Genomic DNA, 27,045 nt, shown 5'->3' on the forward strand with positions numbered 1-27,045 from the left:
TTCTAAAACGGAAGCGGAATTAACAGTGTGAGACAAAAGTGAAATAATTAAAAGAACTATTTTTGTAGTGGGACTTCTACAAAAAAATATTTTCTATAGAATAGAATTATAAGAAGGTCTTCTTTTCTATAGAAGCGCTTTAGAAGGGGTTCTATTCTGTAGAAGTTCTTCAGAAGGTTCCTGTCTTAGAGAGTCCTTTAGAATGTCATATTTTCCATAAGAGTCCTTCACACAGCCCTCTATTCCATAGAAGTCCTTTTTTAATATACCTGTTTTTAAGAGTTCTATAGAAGATATTTTTTTCTATAGAAGTTCTCAAAATTTTACTGTTTTTAAGAGTCCTTTATATTCCATAGAAGTCCTTCAGAGAACCTTCTATTTTATAGAAGCAATAGGACCTTTTATTATAAAGAAGCCCTTCACACGGCCTACTATTTCGTAGTAGTCCTTCAGAAGGTTCCTATTTGTAAGTGTCTTTTTGAAGATCTTATCTTCCACAAAAGTCCTTCAGAGAGCCTTCCATTCTATATAAGTCCTTCAAATGGTTTTCTGTATTTAAGAGTATTTTAGAAAATCTTATATCTATCTTATATTCTATTTCATAAAAGCCATTCGAAGGACTTCTATTCTGTAGATACATCTTTAAGATACATCTATTAAAAACAGTACTCAAGGAGGTCTTCTGTTCTTCAAAAATTCTTAGAAGGCCCACTATTCTTTAGATATCCTTACAAGGTCCTCTGCCATTTTTCTACTGGATCCTTTAAAAAAACTAAAAATCTGTTTTAAGGCCTTCATCTATATAAGACCAGCGGAACTTATACTACAAATGGTCTGCGCCTAGAAAAGCTGCTGAAGGTGCTCTGCGTCAAAAAGAACTTCTAAAGGTCTCCTGCTTATAGAAGTCCTGCTGAAGGTATCTTGCGTCTAGAAGACATACTAAAGTTAATTTACGTCTAGAAGACGTACTGAAGTTCTTCTACGTCTGGAAAATCTTCTGAAGGTCTTCTGAGTCTAGAAGTCCTACTTAAGGTCTTTGACGTCTAGAAATCCTGCTGAGAGGGCTTTTATATATAATATAAAAGACCAACAGGAGGTCCTATGCTTCTAAAAGGCCTGCAGAATGTCTTCTGCGTCCTGAAACTCTGCTGAACGTCTTCTGCGTCCAGAAGACCTACACATTTCTTCTACGTCTTGAAACCCTACTGAAGGTCTTCTGCTTTTAGAAGACCTGTCTTCTGCGTCTAGAAGTCCAGTTGAAGGATTTCTGCGCCCCGAAAATTTGCTGAAAGTCCTAGGGGGCACCTACTGAAAACACCCAGAAGGTCTGCTGAATTTCTTCATCGTCTACAGGACCTACTGAAGGGCGTCTGCATGAAGAAGGCGTATTGAAAGTGTTCTGCGTGTAGAAAACCTCCAGCGTCTATGAGACGTACTGAAGTACTTTTGTCTGGTCTCCTGCGTGTTATGCTGAAGATCTTCTATGTCTAGGAGACCTATTGTTCTTTTGCGTCTAGAATACCTGCGTACCTCCTGCGTTTGAATACCTGCTTAAGCTACTCTGCGTGTGGCAGACCTTGGGAAGGTATTCTGCGTCTGAAAACTCCTGCAGAAGATTCTTTCTGTCCAAAAAAACCAACTGACGGTTTTCTGCGACCAGAATTCGTGTTATAGGTCTTCTCCATAGATAATCTGCTGAAGGTACTCTGTATGTGGAAGACCTTATGAGAGTATTTTGCGTGTGGAAGACCTTCTGAAAGTATTTTGCGTCTGAAAGTCCTGCAGAAGATTCTCTCTGTCCAAAAGACCAACTGAAGGTATTCTGCGACCAGAATTTGTGTTAAAGGTCTTCTCAATAGATAACCTTTGAAGGTAGTATCCGTATAGAAACCTGTTCAATTCTTTTCTGGGTATCAGTCCTTTTGAGGGGCAACCCCGTGTAGAAGTCTCTTCAAGATTTTCGATCAATCGTCGAGGGTCATCTAACATTATAGGGCCATTTAAAGCCTTCTTCTCTCTATGAAGTATTATATTAATAAATGTCCTTTTAAGAGTGTTCTAGTCATATAGGAGCGACTTCTTCCGACAAGAAGCTCTCTAGAAGATTCACTGGAAAGCCTTTCTTCTGAAAACCTTTGCCCTCGACGGTATAATGAAAATAAAAAGAAATTAATTTACTTTTGCTTGTTTGCCATTTAGCATAAAGGTCAAGCCTTTTTCGTCCTGTGTGTGTTCACCCCTTGTTGGTCTCCATGGACGTGTCATTGTTATTGCTTTCGTTGTCGTTGTTGTTGTTGTTGTTGTTACTGGTGTTTTATTGTTAGTGTTGTTTTAGTTAAATTTCCCAACAGTCGTTGTTGGTGTTGGTGTTGCTGTTGTTTGGTTTAGTTTTTGTTGTTAATATCATTTCATGGTGAGTCGTTAAATGGATAAAACTTGGCGTTGGAATGACACTGGGTTTGGGACAATGGCTGAATGAATAACTTGGCGTTTCATACCACAAATTGTGTCCTCCTGGCAATGCTGTAACCTTGTTTTTGTCGGTGCTATATGTGTGTGTGTGTGTGAATGTCGTCGTCATCGTCAACAATGGCGCCATTTGTTCGACTAAAAGAATGAGTTAACAGCTTTAGGTTTTTGTTAACAACAACGACAACACATTTGAATATTGCTTTTTGGGGGAGAGCAATTGTAGTTCGTTGAGGGGTTTTTAGGAGAGGAATGTAGTGTATCAATCTAGGAAATTAAGAGGGAATCGCATTGTAACCCTTAAAATCTGAATAGAAATTATTGGGGATTTAGGGGTGTTGCATTTATAACTGAACTTTGGATTTATTATTTAACTAAAATGTTTAAAAGCCTTTCCTTGGGGTCTCTTTGTTCTTGGGTGATTTTTTTCCATTCACCGAGATTCCAAAATTAAAAGTCCATCTGTTCCAAAAAATTGACTTCAGTTTGGTAAAACTAAAATACCTGAAGTTCAATGATAGCCGGATTAACCTCGATACATAAGGTTTCACTCTCCCAGATTTTAAAACCCTTCGTCCAATGACTGTCGACACAAGCCATGGAGATCCCATAGCTTTTACTTTACGATTTCCCTACGCCACCATCCCCCTCTTGCTATCAGCAAAGTAATGCAATTTCATTAATTATACATGGTCCGGTCTTCCATTAATAAACCCACTATTATCCTTATGCACACATCCTGATTACCATTCGAAGTAAATAAAACAACGGTAGAAATGTGACGAACGGGAGATGGAGGAAGACGACGACGGACGACCGACCGAACGACAAGCTTTTCAAATAATTGGAATTTTAAAATTTAATAAGAAATTCAGGTCACACAGACATCAAACGTGTACCAGCAACAAGAACAAGTACTAGAACAGCAACAACACGAACACTCATGACAAATCAACGATAGTTGCTGGCTGGAAGGCAGACAGGGGAAAAGGTTCTACATTGTTGTTGCTGGTGCCAATGATGTTTCACATCAGAAACGAAGACAATAACTATTTTATCCTTGTTATGACTCTATTTTAAGCCCGGGAGTGGGTTTAGGTGTGGGTATGATGAAAGTAGATATGGGTGTATGGGATGGAGCAAAGCATTGAGGATGTGTGCGCCAATCAGTGAAGCATGGCAGAGGTGGGGGAGGCAAAACACATATGACAATTGAGTTTCGCCGTGACAAATTTAACATTAAATTCTCTTGAATAATTGTCAGATATGATTTTAAATAGGTCACGTCTTTTCAAGATAAGGATAAGGTTAGAAAAGCTGCTAACCTCGAAAGGTTTTCTATGCTTAAAAACCTATTTAATCAATTGAAGACATGGTCCTATATGGCTAAAATATCCTTAACAGATTATTTGCTATTGAAGGACTTGGATAGGTTTCTGTAGAATTCCTGAAAGAGTTATAAAGACAGAAGATCTGGAAAAGGTCTTCCATTAACAAAATATTTCGAAAATGTCTTCTATGGCTAAAAGAATTTTAAAAGACATTCACGGTTTAGAAGATCCTGTCTCTGTAGCTAGAATACTCTCAAAGGGTCTTCTACAAATAAATAAAAAATGTTCTGGCTGGCATCCCAGGAGATATTAATGTCTTCTATGTCTAAAAACAGCTTCTAAGAAAAATATAGAACCTCAAATAGTCGTTTACAGTCCGAAGGCCATTGAAGAATATTCTTCTGCAATTAGAGAATTTCTTCTTCTTCTAAAAGGTCCTCAAAGTCCTGTAGAAGGTAATTCCTGAAAATATTCTAAAGACAGAACATCGGGAAAAGGTCTTCTATAAACAAAATATTTTGAAAAATGCTTCTGTGACTAGAAGAATTTCAAAAGGCATTCACGGGCTAGAAGATCCAACCTCTGAAGCTTCATGGGGCTTTCTTCAAAACTTTTTTAGATGACACTCTAGGAGACATTAATGTCTAAAACAGTAGGAAAAATAACCTCGAATAGTTTTTTTCAGACCATTGATAGAATATTCACAATAGTCTGTAATTAGAGGATGTCTGTATGATGGCAGAGAGAACTTCAAAGAGTCTTTAACAGCCAGACGGGTATTGAAAGATACATATAGATAAAAAAAAACTCTCAAATGGCTTCCTACAATTAGAAGACGTATTCCATGGCTAAAAAGCTCTCAATAGATCTTCGGAATGATAAAAAGGGCTTTCATGGATAGAAGACCATTTATGAAAAAAGAAGTTCAAAGAGTTTTTAACAGACAGATGTCCATTAAAAGACATATATGGATAAAATACTCTGAAATGATAAAAAAATCTCCATTTATAATAAAAACTCTTAAAAAGCCCTTAAAAGATTTTCGAGAAATACAAAAAGGGCTTAACGAGATAGAAGACCTCCAGAAGATCACAAAAAACCCTATACAGCTTGAAGACCCTCAAAGAGTGCATATTTCATATATTGAAGATTGAAGAAATTACTTCCTTCAGATTGGACTTCTGCTGCATTCCGCAACTTAAAGACCTTCAAAAGGGGTTCAATGGATTAAAACATGTCAAAAAGTCTTTGATGTATAAGAGGCCCTCTAATACTTCCTAAAAGTCGTCAAAATCTTTTCTCCAAAAAGTCTTTTCTTGCTAGAAGATCAATAGAGAGATTGAAGGCCTGCGAAAGATAATACTCAAAAAAGGGCATTGCTATTGTTTACGAACAGAAATCCTCAAAATGTCTTCGGTGGGCGAAAGCCTCCCGAGGACAGCTTCCAAAAGATCTGCTATGACTTAAAGACCATTAAAAATCGGATGTGGATAAAATACAGGGTTGCCATATTCGACGGACCTTTGGGCCCTTTGCGCCTATTCCAATCGACGAGACTTGTCCGCAGGCAACATTCAATTGAATTTTGTACGGGAACAAATGAAATTAATGCGAATAATCCGTTGTAAAGTGAACCGAGCCATGCCCAACTGGGTTTTTCTTTTTTTTGGGATTTTCTTGGGGACCTCTCAACACTGGCTCGTACGGCAGCGATATTCTCGGCCGATCACCTTGGTCGACTTTTATATGGCCTCTTCGGATTAGAAAGAGCCTTACCAGTCGAAAATTTTTCGTATAAACGCTTAATGGTGTTCTTGGAAGGCTCACATTTTTTAATCTTTTAAAAGCACGTTGAGTTTTCACTTCTTCTGCTTGGACTGACGCTTCAAACGCGGTATGTCTTTAAGCGATGTGACATATCTGTCAAAAGTTATGGCTTTGCCAGATGGGTCCGTCGAATATGGGCAACCCTGTACTGTTAAATGTTTTATGAAAATATACTTTGTAGTTACAGGACCCTCAATTCTCTGAACGGTTTCTTCCTATTGAAAAAGGCTTTTAATGTGTTTTCCCTTTTTATTCAAAAACTCTTGTATATCTAGATGATCCTCGGACGCTCCAGAACATATCTTTATAAATGTAGTTTTAGAAGGTTTATTTTGCTTCAAATGCCCTTCTATAACTGGAGAAGCCTTAAACATCTTTTAAAGTCTTCTTTGTCTACAAGACCCTCATAAGGTTTTTTAAGCTTTAAGAATCTCAAGAAATCCTACTCAGCTGCGTACTGGGACGTACACAGAAATTCTCTGAAAAGTAACCATTTCGGTGGAGAGGGGGTCCCTTCCCCCATCTTGCACATGACCTCTCAAAGGAACCTTTTAACGATTTTCTGTGGGTAAAAGACAATTGAATATGGTGTTGAAAATAATGAGTCCTTTAAAATTACTATTCAAGAGGAATGGGTCCTCTCTTAGAAAAAAAAAAATGTTAAAAATGTGTTCTAAAGCTAGAATACCATCAAAAATTACTGGTGTTCTATGGCTAGAAAGTCTTCAGGAGGTCTCCAATAGTTGGATGATGTTTACCTTTCGAAACTCTTGTATAGCTTTAGCTATAAGTTTTTTAGGAGGTCTTTACTGGATAGGAGCCTCTCAACAAGTCTAAAGGCTTTTCTACCTTTACGAAGTATTCTATGAATGAAGACTGTTGGAATACATTAAAATCAGAAATGCTTGCGAGCGGGAGTGCTCGAAGAGAACGAGTCTCTTGTTAAAGGAAATAAGTGTGGGAATATATTCATAATAGAGCAGGATTTTACTCTACGGGTGAAATCGAATGTACATTTTTTTGTAACAGATTTGGGTGTGCTTATAACAGAACCTAAAAAAGTACTGAGCTGCAGTAGAATCTGCTGGAAAACGACGAAAGCATACTCAATAGAAAAGTAGATTAAACTCGATTTTTTAACACGCGGAAGTACTACCGGTAATCTAATGGAAGAGAACCTCAGAAGGTATTCTATCCCTAAAATATGCTCATAAAGTGACTACAAGATCTTCCAAGATCTTCGGTAGGCAAATGATTGATTCGGATAAATAATGTTCAAAGATCCTACAAAGTTCTTTTTACATGGCTGAAAGACTCGCAAAAGCGGTTCTATGACTAGAATATATACAAAAGGTCTTCTGTACATACAATACCCTGTGAATGACAAAGACATAGAAGTGTAAAGATAGGACAAGACAGAGTCAAAATATGGCAACCCTGTGAAAATACTTCTGTTGTTACGATATCATAACAACATAGTTACCAATGTTAACTGATTTAAACCGCTAAGGCAATATGCAAATTTTTGGAAAGGCCCATGGAATATAATTTTGAAACCAAAATTTTGGATTTTTCAAATTTTTATTTGTTATCCGTTTCTGAAATTTTGGTTTTTATATTAACATGTCTTTGCCATGAGCTGTTAATCTATATATTCTAGACACAATCCATTTGCTCAAAATGCATTTTGTCTAGTCTTTACCATTTTAGGTCTTTGAGAATGATTAATAAAGGGCCCTTTAGGTCCTTCGATAGTTGGAAGACCTTCTATCTTTACGACACTTCCATGGAAATATAGATATTCGAAAGATATTCTGTAGGCTTTAAAAATGACTTCTTTAGATCTCAAAAGGTCTTCCATAGAGTGAGGATATTTTATGGATAAAATTGTCCATGTAGCTAGAAGTCCTTTGACAGATTTCCTGTAAACTTCCAAATGTCTTCTGTGGCTGGAAGATCCTCAAAATGACTTCATAACTAAAAAATACCTTCAAGGGATATCTAATAGGATTTTAAAGCGTCTGCTTCAGTCAGAAGCCCCAAAAGCCAGATCTTTTTTAAAGATTTTTATGATTGGAATAGCCCCAAAAGTATTCCAGTGCTAGAGGACCACAGAAGTCATTTTAAGGTGAAAAGCTAGAAAACTTTCAAAGGAATTTCTTATAGACCTTCAAAATATTTTCTATAGCTAGATGACTGTCAAAAGTCTGGCTAGAAGGAAGAAGGAAGTTCGCAGCCGCCGCTATATCCTCAAAAAATCTTTTTCAAAGCTAAAAGGTCTTGAAAGAATATTCTAAAAGTTAAAAAATAAAAATTAATAAAAAATAACCAAAACTTTTAAATTTTTTTGTTATTAAAAGTTTCCAAAAAAATACACTTTAGGGCTAGAAGACCCCAAAAAATCTTTTATGTCGAAAAAGGGGTTTTCTATAGACCTCAAAATATTTTCAATAGCTAAACATAGTCTGGAAGGCATGTCAATGGCTTGAAGATGCCCAAATGAAATTCTAAGGAATTCTGTAGGCTTTAAAAATGGCTTCTTTAGATCTCAAAAGGTCTTCCATAGAGTGAGGATATTTTATGGATAAAATGGTCCACGTAGCTAGAAGTCCTTTGACAGATTTTCTATAAACCTCCAAATGTCTTCTATGGCTGGAAGATCCTCAAAATGACTTCTTAACTAAAAAATACCTTCAAGGGATATCTAATAGGGTTTTAAAGCGTCTGCTTCAGCCAGAAGCCCCAAAAGCCGGATCTTATAAAGATTTTTATGATTGGAATAGCCGCAAAAGCATTCCAGTGCTAGAGGACCACAGAAGTTATTTTTAAGTGAAAAAAGCTAGAAAACTTTTAAAGGAATTTCTTATAGACCTTCAAAATATTTTCTATATCTAGATGACTGTCAAAAGTCTGGCTAGAAGGAAGAAGGAACTTCGCGGCCGCCGCTATATCCTCAAAAAATCTTTTTCATAGCTAAAAGATCTTGAAAGAATATTCTAAAAGTTAAAAAATAAAAATAAATAAAAAATAACCAAAACTTTTAAATTTTTTTGTTATTAATAGATGCCAAAAAAATACTCTTTAGGGCTAGAAGAGCCCCAAAAAATCTTTTATGTCGAAAAATTAAAAGACTTTTAAGGGGTTTTCTATCGACCTCAAAATATTTTCAATGGCTAAACATAGTCTGGAAGGCATTTCAATGGCTTGAAGATCCCCAAAAGGAATTCTAAGGCTAGAGAGCACTCAGAAGATCTTCTGCGTTTTTAAAACTTCTTCTAGGAAATACTTCTACGATTGGAACGACTTCTGTGGCTAAAATGGTTTCTATAGTTAAAAAGGGTGTTTCAAGGACATTTTTGAGGTTCCCATGGACTTCTATGGTGTGAAGACTCTCTAATCAGCTTTAATGGCTGAAAGACCCTTCAAATGTCATCATACCTAGATGACCATCAAAAGTCGGGAACACCTATCACTGGCTGGAAGATCCCCCTTAAGTATATCGAAGGCTAAAGAATCACAATAAAGCATTCTGCAGGCATAAGATCCTCCCAAGAATCAACTAGTTTTCAAAGGACTTCTACAGCTAAAAGCTCTTTCAAATGTCTTCTACAGTTACGATAAAGCGCTGTAGGGATGTTTCAGTGTCCCATTCTCTATCACAATCATGGGAGGCCCAGAAGTTCTAAAAAATGTTCTAGGGTTAGAAGGACTCCTTCATTTATAAACTCTTTAAAGTGTCTAAGGAGATTTATGAACTTTTCAGAAGTTTTCTATCTGTTACAATCTTCGAAGCCCACGGAAGACTTTTTACAGCAATAATATCCTGAAAACATCTTCTAGGATTAGAAGGACTTCCGTAGCTAAAAACCCTTCATAATGTCTTATATAGCAAAACTATGGATTAGAAGGACTTCGGTAGCTAAAACCCCTTTATAATATCTTATATAGCACAACTATGGAGTTTTAGGGTTGCCTCAGAGGTTGGTTGTCCTTATATCCTTGACCTTGACTTTAATTATGGCTCTTAGTTTTTGTTTTATTGCCAATCATACCTTACACTATCATTTTATTCTATTCATCTCATTTTTATGGCCATTTGACTAAATTGTTTTTTTTTTCTTTTGTCGTTGCAGATTTTCATTGCCATCGTCGGAGCGGAACACCTATGAGGATGACAAAGAGGAGGTGTTGAGTTTTTTTTTTTTTTTTTTGAAAGGAAGAACAAAAAACGAAAGCGAACGCCGTCAAGCAAAACGAAAACGTTTATTGATATTTGATGCCATTTGGATGTGGCCATTTGCCAAGAAGAAGGAATCTTTCAGCAATGACATCATCAGCATCCAAGATAACGAATCACAGCGCCTTGTTCTGCAATAATCAAGTGACAAATACCATCAGATAATTCTCTCCACGACGATACCTTGAGAGAAACAAATAGAGGCGCTATAGTTGGCATTGGTGGTGGTATCTCGAGTGTTTGTGGTCGGCTTGTGCGGTGGGTCATAGGTCACGTTGTTGTGTGCCGGTGTGTTGTGGTGTGGTGTGTTGGGCCAACGTGCGACTGACTGCGAAAAGAACGCAAAGAAGAAAACAAAACGAGGCAGGCCACCTATCAAGGTTTTTTTCGAATGTCTGCTGTGTCACCTATCTCAGTGTTAATTATATTAAAGTTGAGGAGCGAGATTTTTTCCAAAACTGTTCTGCGACCAAAACTAGCAATCCAAAGATCATCACTTATTGTCACAAGGGAAACAAGGAATTGAAATCCCCCCGCTCGTCCCAACATCTTCGTTGACATCACAAGCTCAGAAACCACAAATCAGATTTTTCCTTCTACGACTCCAATTGTTCTTTAAAATTTGTATGACTATTCCATCTCTCGATCTGTGCAATTGATACCAAATATATATTTCTGAAATTAAACGCAAAACCAACAATCAGCTCTAGATCAAATCACAAAACGCTTTGCGATTATTCGATTGAAACGAATTAAAAAAGAAGCAACCAAAAAAAATCCCTCCACTGGAAGAAGAAAGTAAAATTACGCATCCTCTTTTTTCTACGATAATTCTAAGGGAAAAATACGGAACAGCAAACGAAAGAACATCCCAAAAAACAAAACAAAAAAACTTGACTGATAGTTTAATTAATTATTAAAAAAAAACAAAAACTTCTTTTTTTGTATAACAACGCCTTGACCAAAGGCAAAACACGAAACAAAGAAAAAAACTCCCGGAAAACTACGTAGAACAGGAACTTTTTGAGCTGGAACAACCATTTGCAAACGTCAAGCCTTTTTGAAACCAGTGATCTCTTTTTTATATTCTGCCACCCCCGTCCCATTGTCCCCATTTGCGACACACCTTTGAGCAATGCTTGAAACAACAATAGCAACAGCAACAACAAAATAACTACAAACTTTAGCTATTTGGCCAAATTTAGTAACAACGGTTCTTTCCTCTCCCACTTGTCCTCCAAACTATCCTTTAAGCTTTTTTCTAAAAACAAAAACGAAAAACAACAAAAAATAGCTAAGGAAAATCAACAAGCATTTATAATCTATTTAAAATACAACAACAACAACAAGTGACAAAAAACGAAAACAACAACTTTTTCTTACTTTCCAAAATAAAAGCAAAAAAAGTTAAACAAATTTTTATTAAACCACAACAACAACAACAACAACAACAGAGAAACAAACGAAAACTCAATAATCATAACCAACAACCACAACAAAACCTACAACAAAAATGGGGAACAAATGCTGTAGCAAACGCCAGGACCAGGAACTTGCTCTCGCCTATCCAACGGGTTATAAAAAATCCGACTACACCTTCGGCCAGACACACATCAATAATACGGGTCAGAAACACAACAACGGTGGTTCGTTGGATTCCCGCTATACTCCAGATCCAAATCGTGGTCCCTTGAAAATTGGTGCTAAGGGTGGTGTGGACATAATACGACCGCGTACAACACCGAGTAAGTTGAGTCATTTTTTTTTTTTTTTTTTAATTTTAAATTTAATCTCGCAGAGTGGAGACAATTAATTGATTAGTTGTAAAAAACAAGGGTAGTCTGCCCATAACTGGTGTTTTAGCAATAACCGAATCAGGGCTTCATTTTCGTTCAATATTTATTTAAGAATTTTGATAAATACGCTTCCTATCTCTACGGACGGACGGACAAAAGGACGTGGCTAAATGAACTAAGAATTTTCAGTTGATCATACGACATACGTATTTTTTTTTAGTCTAAAATTATTATTTCGATGAGTTACAAACGGAAGGACAAACTTAATATGCACTCCATGCTATTTATGGTTGAGATTATAAAATATTGTTTCCATAGAGTAAAGTTCTTCCTTAGGCAAAATACTCTTCATCAGGGTCTTCATAGCTAGACAAGCTAAAAGAAAATTTATAGACCCCTGAAAAGTCTTAAAGCGGTAGAAGACTCTTAAAATGTTTTCAAGTATGAATGTATCTAAAGATCTTCAAAAGGTATTTTTTAGAGAGAAGAATGCCTAGAGAATCCCCAAACCTCTTTCTGTAGTGAAGGAACTCTCTAATAACAGTTTTTGACTAAATGGCCTTTACAAGGCCTTCATAGCTAGCCCTCCCTTCTCTCCCTTATTCTCAAATACGAGTATACAGGGTGAGATAAAAAATGTGCAACAAAGTCAAACACCATATTTTTACAGATTTTTTTTAATTTAATTGAATGAAAGCAAAAAACCCAGAAATAGCATCAAATTTTTGAATAATTTTAGATTTTTTCGAATTGATCACCTTTGGCACGAATTATGGCTTTCAAACGGCCAATGAAACCTTCACATACTGCCAGAATGTTGCTCTGCGGTATTTTGGCCCATTCCCGGCGAAGCGCTTGCTTGAGGTGATCGACACTTTGGTATTTTTTAGTGCCAATCTTGCTTTTCAAAATACTGCAGACACAATAGTCCAACGGATTGGTAAACGGAGATTTTGGTGGCCATTGTGCGCTGGAACCTCATTTTGTAAACAATCTTAGATGGCGCTTGCTGAGTCCTGTTGGAATGTCCCAGGGTGAGATGAAAAAACTGCAACCAACATCGGACTGATGTCATTTCTAAGTCACTTGTCCGACAGCGGTTAAAATTATTCCAGTGACAGTTCATTATATTGTTTACAAGCGTACAAAAGCATTTTGGTGAGAATTTTCCAGAAAAAAGTTATTCGTGATGGAATTCAAGCGTGATAGTGTGATTTCTTTATATTTGGCTGGATCCTTATCATCGTTAGAGCACTCCAGCATTTAAAATAAATCTTTTGTGTCTCGTACCATCGCTCGTTACCATCATGGGAGTGGACGGGAGAAAACAGCAACACCAACAGAAATGGTTCGAAAAGTAAAGAAGCGACACCCTCGCCGCAATGGCCGAAAAATGGCTCGTGAGCTGAATATATCGCAATATTCCATTCGGCAAATATTCCAAAAAGTGCAAGAACTTACACCTCAACAGGAAGAAAATAGACTCAAAAGAGCTACAGAGATGCTTCGCTTGGCCGAAAGTGGTGAACTGTCGAATTTGGTTTTCTCCGATGAGAAAACATTCGTTGTCCAGCAGTTGTTAACAAACAAAATGATCGTGTTTACTTGCCAAAGAGGTCAGCTGAAAATGTGCATCTTCGGTTGGCCACCAGAACTCAAGCGCCGGTCATGGTGATGTTGTGGGCCGCCATAACAGCCGCTCGTATTAATCGACCGTGGCATCAGAATAAATGTCGAATATTATCGCGAAAATATTCTGAAGGGTGTATTAAAGCCTTGGGCACGCACACATTTTGGACGCAGACCTTGGACATTCCAACAGGACTCAGCACCAACGCACTCAGCACGCGCCACTTAGGAATGGTTACAACATGAGGTTCCTCGTTTCATTTCCAGCGCACAATGGCCACCAAAATCTCCGGATACCAATCCGTTGGACTATTGTGTCTGGAGTATTTTGGAAAGCAAGGTTGGCACTAAAAAATACCAAAGTATCGATCACCTCATCAGAAATGCCTTTGCCAAATTTTATCGAGAACGGCTAAGATTTGGATATAGCTTCCGTATATATTATTAATCCGATTTTAGGGTTATTGTGCAAATAATGGTTAATATCACCCCAAATGGAGTGAATTTCGCGACGCAATTTCCATTTTGCACAACTCAGCTCCGATATATATTTTTTAATATAATCCTTGTCCAATATATATGATATCATGCTCTTTATAGCAAACTATAACTGCACTAAAGCAATCAACCTGTTCTGTTCTCCTTTCCAAACACACTGGCAACCACCACATAATTTATTCACAATTTTATTTTTGGCAAAATTTCAACATATTTTATTTTCAAAATACTGCAACATAACGCAATATCAAAATTTGTGTATTCCTCCCCCCCCCCCCCCCCCCCCATACTGTTCAATAATGACCTTTGGCCGTTTCAAAATATAAAATATTTGTGCTATCTCTACAGGGTGAGATAAAAAAATACTGCAACAAAGTTAAACACCATAATTTTTACATTTTTGTTAAATTTTATTGAATGAAAACAAAACATGTCGGAAATAGCATCAAATTTTAGAATAGGTTTGGATTTGATCGAATTGGTCACCTTTGGCAAGAATTGTGGCCTTCAAACGTCCAATGAAACCCGTCACAGGCCGCTCAAATGTTGCTCTACGGTATTTTGGCCCATTCCCGGCGAAGCGCTTCTAGGGGTGATGGACACTTTGGTATTTTTTAGTGCCAACCTTGCTTTCCAAAATACCCCGACACAATAGTCCAACGGATTGGTATCCGGATATTTTGGTAGCCATTTTGCACTGGAAATGAAGCGAGGAACCTCAATTTGTAACCATTCTTGGGTGGCGCGTGCTGAGTGTGATGGTGCTGAGTCCTTTTAGAATGTCCAAGGTCTGCGGCCAAAATGTTTGCGTGCCCAAGGCTTTAATACACCCTTCAGAATATAGTGAAGCAACTATTTAGCTCTTTTGAGTCTCTTTTTTCTGCAGCGGTGTAGTTCTTGCACTTTTTGAAATTTCAATGGCGAATGGAATATTGCGATAAGTTCAGCTCACCAGCCATTTTCGGCCACTGCGAACGTGGGTTTCGATCAAGTCGCTGTTTTACTTTTCGAACCATTTCTGCTGATGTTGCTGTTTTCTTCCGTCCACTTACTTGATGTCGGGTAACGAGCGATACTGGAAGCTTCACACCAAAATGCTTTTGTACGCTTGTAAACAATATAATGAGCTGTCACTGGAATAATTTAACAGCTGTCGGACGAGTGGCTTAGAAATGAAAGCAGTCTGAAATTGGTTGCAGTTTTTTCATCTCACCCTGTATAGGTTAAAAAAAAATCAAGGACCTTAGGATTTTGGTTTATTTTTTTAAGACATTGGGGAATGTTACAGCTATTTCAAGAAAACCTTTTCCCTCCCCGAGGTTTTTATGAATAATATTTGCAGTATCACGGGACAAAAAATGTCGTGGATGGTTTAGGAATATATTTTCAAAGACCTAGTAAATGGTCATAGAATTTTGTGCATTTTTATGGATATTTTTAAGGAGCTCCTGAATTATTTTAAGGAAGTTCTTCTTGATAATGTTATAAGAATATTTCTAATGAAATCGTAGATTAAAAAAATTGTAAAGGCTTTGTGAATTTTTATTTTCAAAGACTTCTTTGATCTTTTCCAAAGTCTACGTTGATATTAATGGTGTATATTTAAATAATTTTTGTTCCAGGCCTCCAGAATTTTTGATAATTTTTCAAGCACACTATTAATTTCCTCTAGAAAGATATTTTTAAGGAGCAAATAATTTGTCTAGGATTTTTTTTTTCAAAGATTTCGTGGGTTTTTAAGGCATTTTTGTTTCCAGTACCTCTAATAATTGTGAATTTTTTAAGAAACCTGATTACAGGGCCTCGTAGATAATTTCATCTTTTTTTCAAGGAGCTCTTAAATTCGATTTTGACCAAATCTTGAATTTTTAAGACCAGTTTGTAAAGACCTTTCTTTAAGAATATTTTTTGAAGGCAATTTTTTTTCCCAAAATCAAATTAGTTTTTTATGAATTTTTTAAGCGGCGTCGTCTTTTTTCTTTTTTTTAGAACTATTTCAAGGATCACTTTAATAACCAAAAAATATGTGAAAATTGGAATTTTTTATAAATTTAATTCCAGGACATTGTGGATAATAATTTACATTTTTTAAGGATTTTTTTTTTAAATGTTACATTTATTTGGGAAAATATATTCAAAGTCGATTTTGACATAAATCTTGAATTTTGAGACAAATTCGTAAGGTCATTTTTTTAATTTTTTGAACTTGTTTTAGAAGGACCATGTAATTAGAAAAATTGAAGACGTCGTGGATTATTTAAAAGGATATTCTTAAAAATAATCTCTTGGATTAAAAAAAAACTTTAAGGACCTCGAAAATCATGGATCTTTTAATAAACTAGATTCTAGGACCTAGTGTATAATTTAATTTTTATTTTCAAAGAACTCCTGATTTTATATTTTTAAAAATGCTGGATTTTCAAGGTATAATTTTTCAAAGTCGATCTTTACTAAATCTTGAATTTTCAAGATGTCCCTAACTTGAAGATTTTTCTAAAAATATTTTTTCAAGAAAAAAAAAAATCAAGGGCCAATTAAATTTTTAATTTTTTTTTTTAGGTACTTGTCTTCTTTGGGAAAATTATTTTAAAAACAACGCAACTTTAAAAAATCAATGGACCTTGTTTATCTTATAATTTTTTTTACAAATACCTTAATAATCGTTCATTTTTTTTAGGAAATAAGATTATTGGTCTTTGTGGACAATTTAAGTTTTTTTCCAACGACCTCCTTTCTTGAATTTTAAGACCAATTTTAAAAAAAAGTCTATAGTCAGGTTCTTTTGTTGAATTTCTTCCATATTTCAAAAAGATCGACAGAGAGGTCTACAAGCATTCTGTCATTTGCACATCTTCATTTTTTAAAACAGTCTGTATTGATATGAGCTACATAAAACAAAACCGTCCGATTTTATGTAATTTAATGAATTTGCTAACTAATCAGTAATGCTCTATTGACTGAAAATTAGTATTTCTACCCAATAGAAAAAAACCTATTATTTAAGCTAATATGGCTTTAGATTTTTTTTTTTTAAATCAACGTCGAATAACCACGAAGTAAAACATACATATATTTGCCGCTAAACGTATACATCACTGTTTTTTGTTTATTCCGAATTTTCCTTTACAAAGGTTTAACTGACACCCACGGATTGAAAGCTACATATATTTGCTCCTAATAGTATACAGAATTGTAATACATTCCAAATTTTCCTTTACGAAAATCTAAGTGGCTATACTTCGAACATTTACGAATTGGAACTTTCATATGTTTGTTCCTAAAAGTATGCACCATTGTTTACTTATTTATTTATTTTTTTTTTTTTTTTCATTAATTTATAACCCACTGTGAATATTAATAACAACTATTGACTGGCTATACAATCCGTTCCTTTTCATGCCATAATTATTCCCAGTTACTGGGAAGCCATTCAAATGAGAGATAGACCAAGAGACCTTACATACTCTATTATGATTATCGTTTCGTGTGTGCCTGAGTTTTTTTTTTTCTTTAAAGAATATCCTCCCCAGTGTACATAGCCTTTTTTAGTTCATTGTCGTCTGCTATTGTTGTTGTTGTTATTGTTGCTGCTGCTCTGCATTTATGATTAAAAATTCGGTTTTCAAGTCCTACAGCCATAGGTCTGCGATGCAGTAATTTTAATTATTTCTCTGTTTTGTCTATGTCTGAGGATTCGATTTTATGGCCGAATTGGTTTTTGGCTCGTTGTCTGACTGGCTGAGTGGGTGGATGGATGGGTTGCAGGATGACTGCCTGCCAGGCTGGCTATCTAGCTATTTGGGCTAAGATTAACATTATGAATGTGGCAGCAACAACAACAACAACTCCAGTAACAAACTAATATTGGCACCAGAATGAATGGTTTCCCATAAATCTTTATTTGTACAAGGTTCCTTGTGTCGTCTGTTTTCTTCATATCTTCATTTTGCTGTTTGTCCTTATTCTGTATGATGCGAATGTGTTTTGGTTGCTATTTTTTTCTGTAACTGCTATTGACTTTGATTTAGAAATGGAAATTGTTTAAGAGACCGAGAGAGAGAGAGAGGACACAAATTTACATCTAGAACGAGGACATTTTAAATAGTTATTATGTCCGTTTGGTTGGTTTTATATGACTCCTTAGCTTGTAAAAATAGCAAAAAATTATTAAAAAAAAATTATTGGCGTTGCAAAAAGATTAAAATTTACTTTTGTAGTTCAGATGGTCTTGAAGAAGAAAATGCAAAAAATCCACGAATTCTACTCAGTGGGTTTTGGAATAAAATTCTAAAAAATCACGTTTTGAGCTCAGGCGTTGTTGGGAAACATATTTCACGTTTATAGATCAGACGGTGTTGCAAAAAAATATTCTTAAAAAAATTTAAACGTATAGAAAAGGTGTGGTTGAAAAAAATACGTTTTAAAGTACGTTGGTAAAAATGTTCTTAAAAAATCCACGTTTATAACCCTGATAGAGGTTTTTGGAGAAAATATTCTTAAAAAATGCACGTATATAGCTCTGATGGTTTTGAAAAATATATTCTTAACAAGTAAAAAGTGTCAGTCGGTTTTGCCGACAGATGTATACCCCTAGCCTTGAGTTATGATTATTCAAACGGTTGACCCTTTATGGGGGAGGTTCCAAAGCAGTTGGCCAATATTGACCAATTCCTATCTGACCTAATACTGATATAAATACTACAACGTGCCACATTTGGACTATATAGACTACTTTCTATATTTTATATTAGATATGTGTAAATTTTTAGAAAAATGCTTCAGTTAAGAGATTGCGGACCTAAGTATTCTATTTTCATACTTCATCTAATACAGATAAAAATATTGATATGTGCAAAATTTGAAGAAAAAAAACACAGATCTTGTGTTGGTGAAATATTGAGATGTGCCAAGAATTAATGCAATCGAATGTGTGAATTCATGAATATTCAAAATTTTCACACCAGACATAAAAAATATTGTGATGTGTGTAATTTGAAGACAATCGTGAACTTACGTCACATTTTATTGAAGTTATTTCGGGACGGATTTGGTGCAAAGAGACCAAGTTTCGTTATTTCGACTAGGCACGTCTTGGCCGTATCAAATGATATATACCCTCTCTAGGCATATGGCTAAGGGTATAAAAATAAGCTTTTATTATACCCTTATAGCTACGGGGGGTAAAATATAACATTTGATTCGGCTAAAACGTTAAACATCGAAATAACGGCTTTAGAAATCCGTTTCAGGGTATTTGGAGTTGATCTAGGGTGTCCGTTCGTCTGGCTGGTACGCACGATAACTCTCGAAGGGAGTATCCGATTCGGTTCAAACTTAGTACATCGTAATATTAATATCATACATTGATCGAGTTCAGAGGAGGAGGAAATTGGTGCAATCTTTCTGAAACCTTCCCCACAATACAAAAATCCCAGAAATTAGTTTGCCTTACAGAACAAGAAAAGAATAACCAAATGTGTTCAAACTTTGCAAACCATAATATTTTGATCAGTGCTATGTCAGGTGTGAAAATGGACAATATCGAACCTTTCTATCAAGTACCTCCACCACAACATATGAACATCCAATTCCCTACTAATTTCACACACCCAATATTTCTTCTGGAAGAAGGTGTAGTTGGGATATATCTGTACACTCCTTCCGGTCAATATTTTGAATAACCAAAATGCCCATAAAATGAGAAAAAAAATCAACCAATGCAAAATAAACATCCGATTCTCTTCAAATTTAACACATCCAAATATTTGTACTTACATAAGATCTAGAGTGAGAATTATGGATTTTGGGCCACCCCTTCTGGTACCCTTACAATTTTACAATTTTCAATACTAAAAAAATTAATCTCTTATAACTTGCAACACAGGTCTGCGGTCTATCTTAATACTAGCAAGAGTCCGCTACTTCGTCAACGAAAAGCCCACCTTAAAACCTTAGATACGTTCCCACAGTTCGTGTTAGACTTTTCATTTTGAAGTTTACCGAGGAGAATATTAGTAAAACCATATTACAATCGACCAAAATTCAATTTTTCTGTCCAAAACAATTTCAACGTCTCCATATGGAAAACCTAGAAACCGACAGTGACCTCAATATCAAATTTTCGAATTTCAGTTAAATTCTTTCACTCAATACCAAATTAATAACCTATCCAAAACCATCTACATCTCGCCATGCTAGATATTAACAGTGGTCTAAAATTAGTACCATTTAGTACTTTTCGTACGAATATAGTAGGCATTTGCAAAACTACTAACAGAGACTTCATTATCAAATTTCGGGATTCCAGCTCTATACATTCACTAAATACAAAATGTAGCAACATTATAAACTTCTCGTATAATTTTATTACGAATTTGAAGCCCCTAGACACAATATAAAATTTCGAGGTTTCAGTTCTACCCCTTCAACAAATAAATAATTTAGTACCATTTAGTACATTTTGTACAAAGTAGTCCAATTAGTCTCAGTCTGACTCCAAAGAGAGTTGGACAGTGCTCTACCGAATCGGTTTCCTCCTCGCCTGCAGTATTCGGTGTCGTCCCCCCTCCATTTTGAAGTCATGGCCCTTATGTTACAGTGTTCCGTAATTAGATCCACCATAAGCTTTAGGTCAGATTTCGCCAATGAGATGAGCAACATTGATCTTCACTCGGAGATCACTGGCCATATTGTATTGGAGACATTACATCCCCTTCCAGTCGGCTTGATGAATCTCCCAAGGTAGTGCATGTGCAATACTTGGAAGAAGTGGCATAATGGAGACTTCACTGAGCTGTCGATATCTAAATCTACTCAGATCCGCGTCTGGACAATTCATCTGCTTATTCATTGCCAGATATTTTAGAATCCCTTCACCCAACACCAATTATATTACCATTCAGAACTTTTCGTGCAATTATAGTACACATTTTGGCTACCAGGCTGCACATGACCCTGATACCAAATTTCAGATTTCAAGCACTATCTGCCAATAGTACTATTTAATACTCTTTGTATTGGTAAAGACACTTTTCAACTTGTCTTTCTTTCTCTATTTAAAAATATATTCAAAAACGTCTTCCTATAAAACTAAATTAATTTCAATATCAGCGTTCATACTCATTAAAATTATGCCTCGTTAGCGTTTTTTTTTTTCGACACAGCTTCCGTAAAATGAAATAGACTTAGGAAAAGAGAAAAAATTCAATTTAGCTTCATCGTTATTTTGTGAATTTTTCGTATCAATTTTAATTTAACTGGCATTTATCCATTCATGCCATTAGAAGATTTAGCATAGCTTGTCACAACACTCGCTTACATTACTCCAACAAATCACAAGTGACAGGCAGGGCGTCAGTATCCATAAACATATTCTACTATCCTTGCAAGACTGCAAACTCACACATAGTCACTTTCTCAGTAATACCATACCTACTTCTTCCCTTTCTCGTTTTGAAGTGAAAATAAATTTGTCTATCCCATCCCAACTTCCATCCACCCATTTTCTCTTCTCGAAACGACGCACTGCATTTTTTTTTTTTTGCCAAAAAGTTTATAAATTATCTTATGAAATGTTCCTAAACTAATTTCCTTTTAATTTTGTGTTAAATTTCCTTTGCAGCCGGCGTTCCAGGTGCTGTGGTAGCTGGTGGCGTTCCCAAACGACGTGTCGTTGTGGCTTTATATGATTACAAATCGCGTGATGAGTCTGATTTGAGTTTCATGAAGGGAGATCGCATGGAGGTAATTGACGACACAGAATCCGACTGGTGGCGTGTGGTGAATTTGAGTACACGGCAAGAGGGTTTGATACCGCTGAATTTTGTGGCCGAGGAGCGCAGCGTAAACAGTGAAGAGTAAGTGGAAGCATGACATCTGTGTTCATGGCGGTTTGTGTCATATTTCAATTTATTTTTGCTATTTTGCCTTTAGCTGGTTTTTCGAAAATGTTCTGCGCAAGGAGGCAGACAAACTGCTGCTGGCCGAGGAGAATCCACGTGGCACATTCTTGGTGCGACCCTCAGAACACAATCCAAATGGTTTTTCATTATCCGTAAAAGACTGGGAAGATGGTCGAGGTTATCATGTTAAGCATTATCGCATAAAGCCTTTAGATAACGGTGGCTATTACATAGCAACCAATCAGACTTTCCCCTCCCTACAAGCTCTAGTTATGGCCTATAGCAGTGAGTATTTGTAATATACATCAATTTTACTTCATTTCTAATTATCCATCTCTTTTCCCTCCCAGAAAACGCCTTGGGTCTCTGCCATATACTGTCACGACCCTGTCCCAAACCTCAGCCACAAATGTGGGATTTGGGTCCAGAGTTACGTGATAAATACGAAATACCCCGTTCCGAGATACAATTGATACGTAAATTGGGACGGGGCAACTTTGGTGAAGTCTACTATGGTAAATGGCGTAACAGTATTGATGTGGCGGTTAAGACACTGCGTGAAGGTACCATGTCTACACAGGCCTTCCTCCAAGAGGCTGCCATTATGAAAAAGTTCCGCCATAATCGTTTGGTTGCACTTTATGCGGTTTGCTCACAGGTTTGTAGTTACACGTGACAACGTATTCACTTCCCCCAGTGTTCTTCGACGGGGGGGAACAAAGAAGTTTTGGTTTGTTCAACTAATAGTTTAATAGAGTATCGAAAGTTTTGCCTCCCCTTCTTTCGTTCTCTACCAACTGTGCCACTAATAGGTATTTATGTGGGAATTAAAAAGTTTGTGTAAGTGACTCCATTTTTGCAAGCGAAGCCACAAATGGTTTGAACTATTATGAAAGTATTCTTTGTTACCATCTGCCTTTTTTGGTTTTATTCTTTTCTTTATTGGCTTTTACTTTTCCTGAAACTCTGCAAGGAAGTTACTTTTATAGGCCAAAGTGTGCGTGTGTGTCACTTTACAATTGTTTTGGGATAACGAAAAAGATGGCGGCCAAAATATGAGAGGCAAAGGTTTTTGTAAAATTCATTAGCATAAAATATAAGCGTATTTAAAATGCCATTACAACCACTTTTATAAATGGGTCTTCCATAAAATATCAGACATCTTAAAGTTTTCAATAAAAAAAGAAGAGTTATTAAATATTTAAAAAAAACAACAATTAAAAAGTAAAGCCTTTATATACCATCTTAAAATTGTCCTCCATGACATAGAAAACATTTTGAAGATCGTCTTACATGTACAAGTTTTTTACAAAGTTATCTGCTCTATGAAGGTCTTTGAAAGTCTTTTGTAAAAATTTGGAAGTCCATTTGTACATAATTGGCTTGGTAGTACCTCTTAGAGTGTGGTATGTTGAACCTCGACAGGATAGATCGAATTTCATCATAGGATTAGAATTTCATGTTAATACACTATTCTTTCGACCCATGACCCATCTATGAAATGCAATAGGTAGCTGATAGGTGTAGTACAGGCGAGTTAGGGATTTAACATGTGAAGGGCGCCGTACATCGCTTACTCGTCTTGCATAATTGTACTCTTTAAATAACCTTTGGCACTATGATTTTCACACTTCCGTCCAGAGAAGGAGCAAGCTCTGTATATTAAAATAAATCCAAGTTTTATCCGGTGAATGAAGACTTGTCTACGGCAACACTATTCACCAGATGAACGGCAGAATGTGTATAATGATGTATATATTCTAAGGCCATAGGAAGACTCAATAGGCTTTCCAGTCATCCGTGCACGCCACAGCAACATCCACGAAATGGACAACTTATCAGCCTTGTCAGAACGCTTGCTCTGAGAATCGCAATAAGGTGTCTTCCTATAGACCGCATACATGAAGAGGTGCGTAAATAGAAATAAAATGCTGGCGATCCAACACTTGCTCGGGTGTATGGACATAGTCATTCAAATTAGGCAACAATCTTCAAGTAGCCTTTGTAAAGATCTTCATGATCTAGAGAATATATGTACATCAATGCAAAAGAGAGCCTCTAGAGAGCAGGTCTATCAAGAAGAACGGAATAATATTCACACAGACGCAGTCTCCGAAATAATACTAGAACGCAGAATAAAGACCATATCTAGAGAACACCCATAATCCGTGGAAAAAAGAAAAATACAGCTACATGGATATAAGAGAGTAGTATTGACAAATTTGATATCAGCCTCTTACTTGGATTGAATTGATAGATACCTGCCCGGCAGCCAAATCCTGCCCAACAAAAAAATTCACTCATCTAATCCCTATCCCGTCATGGATTCAACATATATGTACAGGTCCAAGTTAGAGGCCTATCCAGATTATTCAGAATAAACACACCAGTACGAGTTGCTATAACTACATCGACTAAGTTTTACTCCGCCAAGGACTTTAATCTCAGTTAATTCTGCTGCAAAAATTGGATTGCTGCAACAACAGCGACCTTGTAGTGAACTTTTTTTCCTGGTTAATTTCCTCTCTGCATATTAGCCTCTATGATCGTAGTGGGTTTCTGTGTCAAGAACATCCAGAATTGAATCTGATCATAAGGCGTTATAGATCTTCTCAGTAGGCTTGGGTCCTTCTACAGTACTGTAGTACTGGCTCCAGTGTTGTCTTGACTCGCAGAAATCTCCCCACAATTATTTTAGGGAATACCCTTTAATTCAGTTTTATGAAATTCGCTGGTGTTCAATTTTACAGTGGACTTAAGATCCATTTTCTAAAATAACTTGTGCAGTAAGTGGACTCGAAATAAAAAAGTTGAACAACCAAAACTTAATTTTATATACCTTTTAAGTAATTCATTTATATTAAAAATTCTTTCTAACATTACAGGAAGAACCCATCTACATTGTACAAGAATACATGTCCAAAGGCAGTCTCTTAGACTACCTGCGCGAGGGTGATGGTCGCTATTTGCATTTCGAAGATCTCATTTATATAGCAACACAAGTAGCCTCAGGTATGGAATATTTAGAATCGAAACTATTAATACATCGTGATTTGGCGGCACGCAATGTTCTCATCGGTGAGAATAATGTTGCGAAAATATGTGATTTCGGCTTAGCGCGTGTCATAGCCGACGATGAATACTGCCCGAAACAGGGATCACGTTTCCCCGTCAAGTGGACGGCACCCGAGGCCATCATATATGGTAAATTTTCAATAAAATCTGATGTCTGGTCATATGGTATACTGCTAATGGAATTGTTTACATACGGACAAGTGCCATATCCCGGTATGCATAGTCGTGAAGTTATCGAAAATATTGAGAGGGGCTTCCGTATGCCCAAGCCAACGAATCATTACTTCCCCGATAATATCTATCATTTGCTGTTACAATGTTGGGATGCGGTGCCGGAGAAGAGGCCAACATTTGAGTTTTTGAATCATTACTTCGAATCGTATTCGGTGACGTCTGAGGTGCCCTATAGAGAGGTGCAAGATTAGGATAAGTTCATAAATATACAATATTTAGGTATATTACTATAAGTTTATATAAGTCTACCTACAAACAGCAAAAAACACATACATACATATAAATCTAAAAAAAACAACAACAAACAAATTTTCTTTTTTATTATTTCAATAGAAATGTATTTTCATTACTTTATTCCTTAAATATTTTTAGGTTATAATTTTCTATTTGCTCATCTAGTGTTTTTGATTTTTTCTTTTATCTGCTAAAGAGAAAGTTTGCATAGTTTAATTCTAGAAATTTCTATTTAGTTGTAATTTTTCGTATCCTATGAAAATACCTCTTTTTTTCTATATGTGTGGTCCGTTTTCTTGATACAAGCTATACCAAACCTTAAGTTGTAACGCCATTATTCAAGCTAAAGAACATTCTGAGTTAACTTTACGTTTCCCTTCAATAAACAAAGAATGCAAAAGCAAAACAATAACAAAAACATACAATACAATAACAATATATAAAAATATTTACAAATATAACAAAATTATAAATATGGAAATGATAACAAATAAAAAAAAAAAAAACAAAAATCAGAAAATCAACCCAAGAAAAAATCACCATGCCCTCTTTTTTATGACAATTTAGAACCAAGAGAACACACAACAGCTTAACCATAACCAAAACAAAATCTATATTTTTTGTCTAAACAAACACATTAAACAAATCAAATAGATTTGCTTTTAAAAAGAAGAGAATTTTAAAATAAGCCATGCTTACAACTGCAACAAAAACGAGAGACTCTCTAAGAAGAAGAAGAAACAAAAAAGCTTTTCAAATAATAGCTATGATTTTTTTCCAATTAACTATAATCACAATGCAGCTATTTTGTATAAGACGACGACAAAAAACAAAGAAAACATCAACACACTGACCCATAGTATAAAATTCAACCTTTTGTACTTGAAATGTAGAAATCCAATCTCACATCTGCGACTTTGTTTTAAATTGTATGGAAGTTTTTTTTTTTTTTTTTTTTTAATCGGCTAGTTTTATTAAGCTTTTTGCGTGGAGAATTTCATGATGCGTAAAATCAACAAAACCAAAATAGAAACAATTATTGTGTATTTTATAAAATAAAATCAGAGACATATGGAAGGTTTTTATCCATATAATATATGGGTGAATATTATTCCTAAAGCGTTAGGTTCTTATACCGTACATGAGGTTCTTATAATAGATGATATTTAAAATGTATACATATAAATGGTTATGCCAAGTATTATATTCATAGAGAACCTTTAAACACTTTTCTGTCTAACGAAATCAATAGAATGATTTTCTGATAAAGGAAAGGATTTCTTTAAGACCTTCCACACATGAGTGATCCATTTTTGGTATTAAGTATATATATTTTAAAATATCTTATCTGGGAAATCCATTTTCTTCCTTCTATAGGGGAAGCATTTCTGTATGCATTGGAAGAAGAATACATTTTTAAAACATTTCTATATCAAAATTCCCTTCCAAAAATGGTTTCTTTATGAAGAAGACATTTTAAAAAAGCCTTATAAGCCTCCTCACCTAGATTGAATGGTCTCAGTAGATATTTGGAATGCCTCTTGTAATTCAGGGGAACATTTTGGATAATTTCTTTTTTTTAAGACGAAGTTTGAAAGAGATTTTTTTAAGAGACCAAATATTTGTAGAAGACCATGGATAAGATTCATATGCGAAAGATATTCTAAAAATATGCAATAAAAGACTATGAAAGTCCCTTTTGCAAAACCATTTTGCCTTTGGAAGATCATGTACCAATGGAAGTCTGTATTTTTTTTTGTCTGTATTTTTTATCCTTGTTGATGATCTTCAATGTATAGTAGACTGTGACGGAC

General features: G+C 35.7%; 1 protein-coding gene across 2 annotated transcripts in view; it reads left to right on the forward strand.

The window, feature by feature from the left end:
- LOC101901281 (tyrosine-protein kinase Src64B) overlaps nucleotides 1-25,743 on the forward strand; it is a 128,963-nt gene extending 103,220 nt beyond the window's left edge. For both annotated transcript variants that reach the window (XM_005191517.4, XM_059131241.1), the window contains exons 4-8: nucleotides 9,761-11,609; nucleotides 21,409-21,643; nucleotides 21,720-21,973; nucleotides 22,039-22,346; nucleotides 24,574-25,743. In XM_005191517.4, the coding sequence (XP_005191574.1) occupies nucleotides 11,378-11,609; nucleotides 21,409-21,643; nucleotides 21,720-21,973; nucleotides 22,039-22,346; nucleotides 24,574-25,188 (1,644 nt within the window). In that variant the 5' untranslated portion in view covers nucleotides 9,761-11,377 and the 3' untranslated portion in view covers nucleotides 25,189-25,743. The remainder of the gene's footprint in view (nucleotides 1-9,760; nucleotides 11,610-21,408; nucleotides 21,644-21,719; nucleotides 21,974-22,038; nucleotides 22,347-24,573) is intronic.
- Nucleotides 25,744-27,045: the final 1,302 nt, after the last annotated feature.

Source organism: Musca domestica, unplaced genomic scaffold (genome assembly GCF_030504385.1).
Source record: "Musca domestica strain aabys unplaced genomic scaffold, Musca_domestica.polishedcontigs.V.1.1 84, whole genome shotgun sequence".
NCBI lineage: Eukaryota > Metazoa > Arthropoda > Insecta > Diptera > Muscidae > Musca > Musca domestica.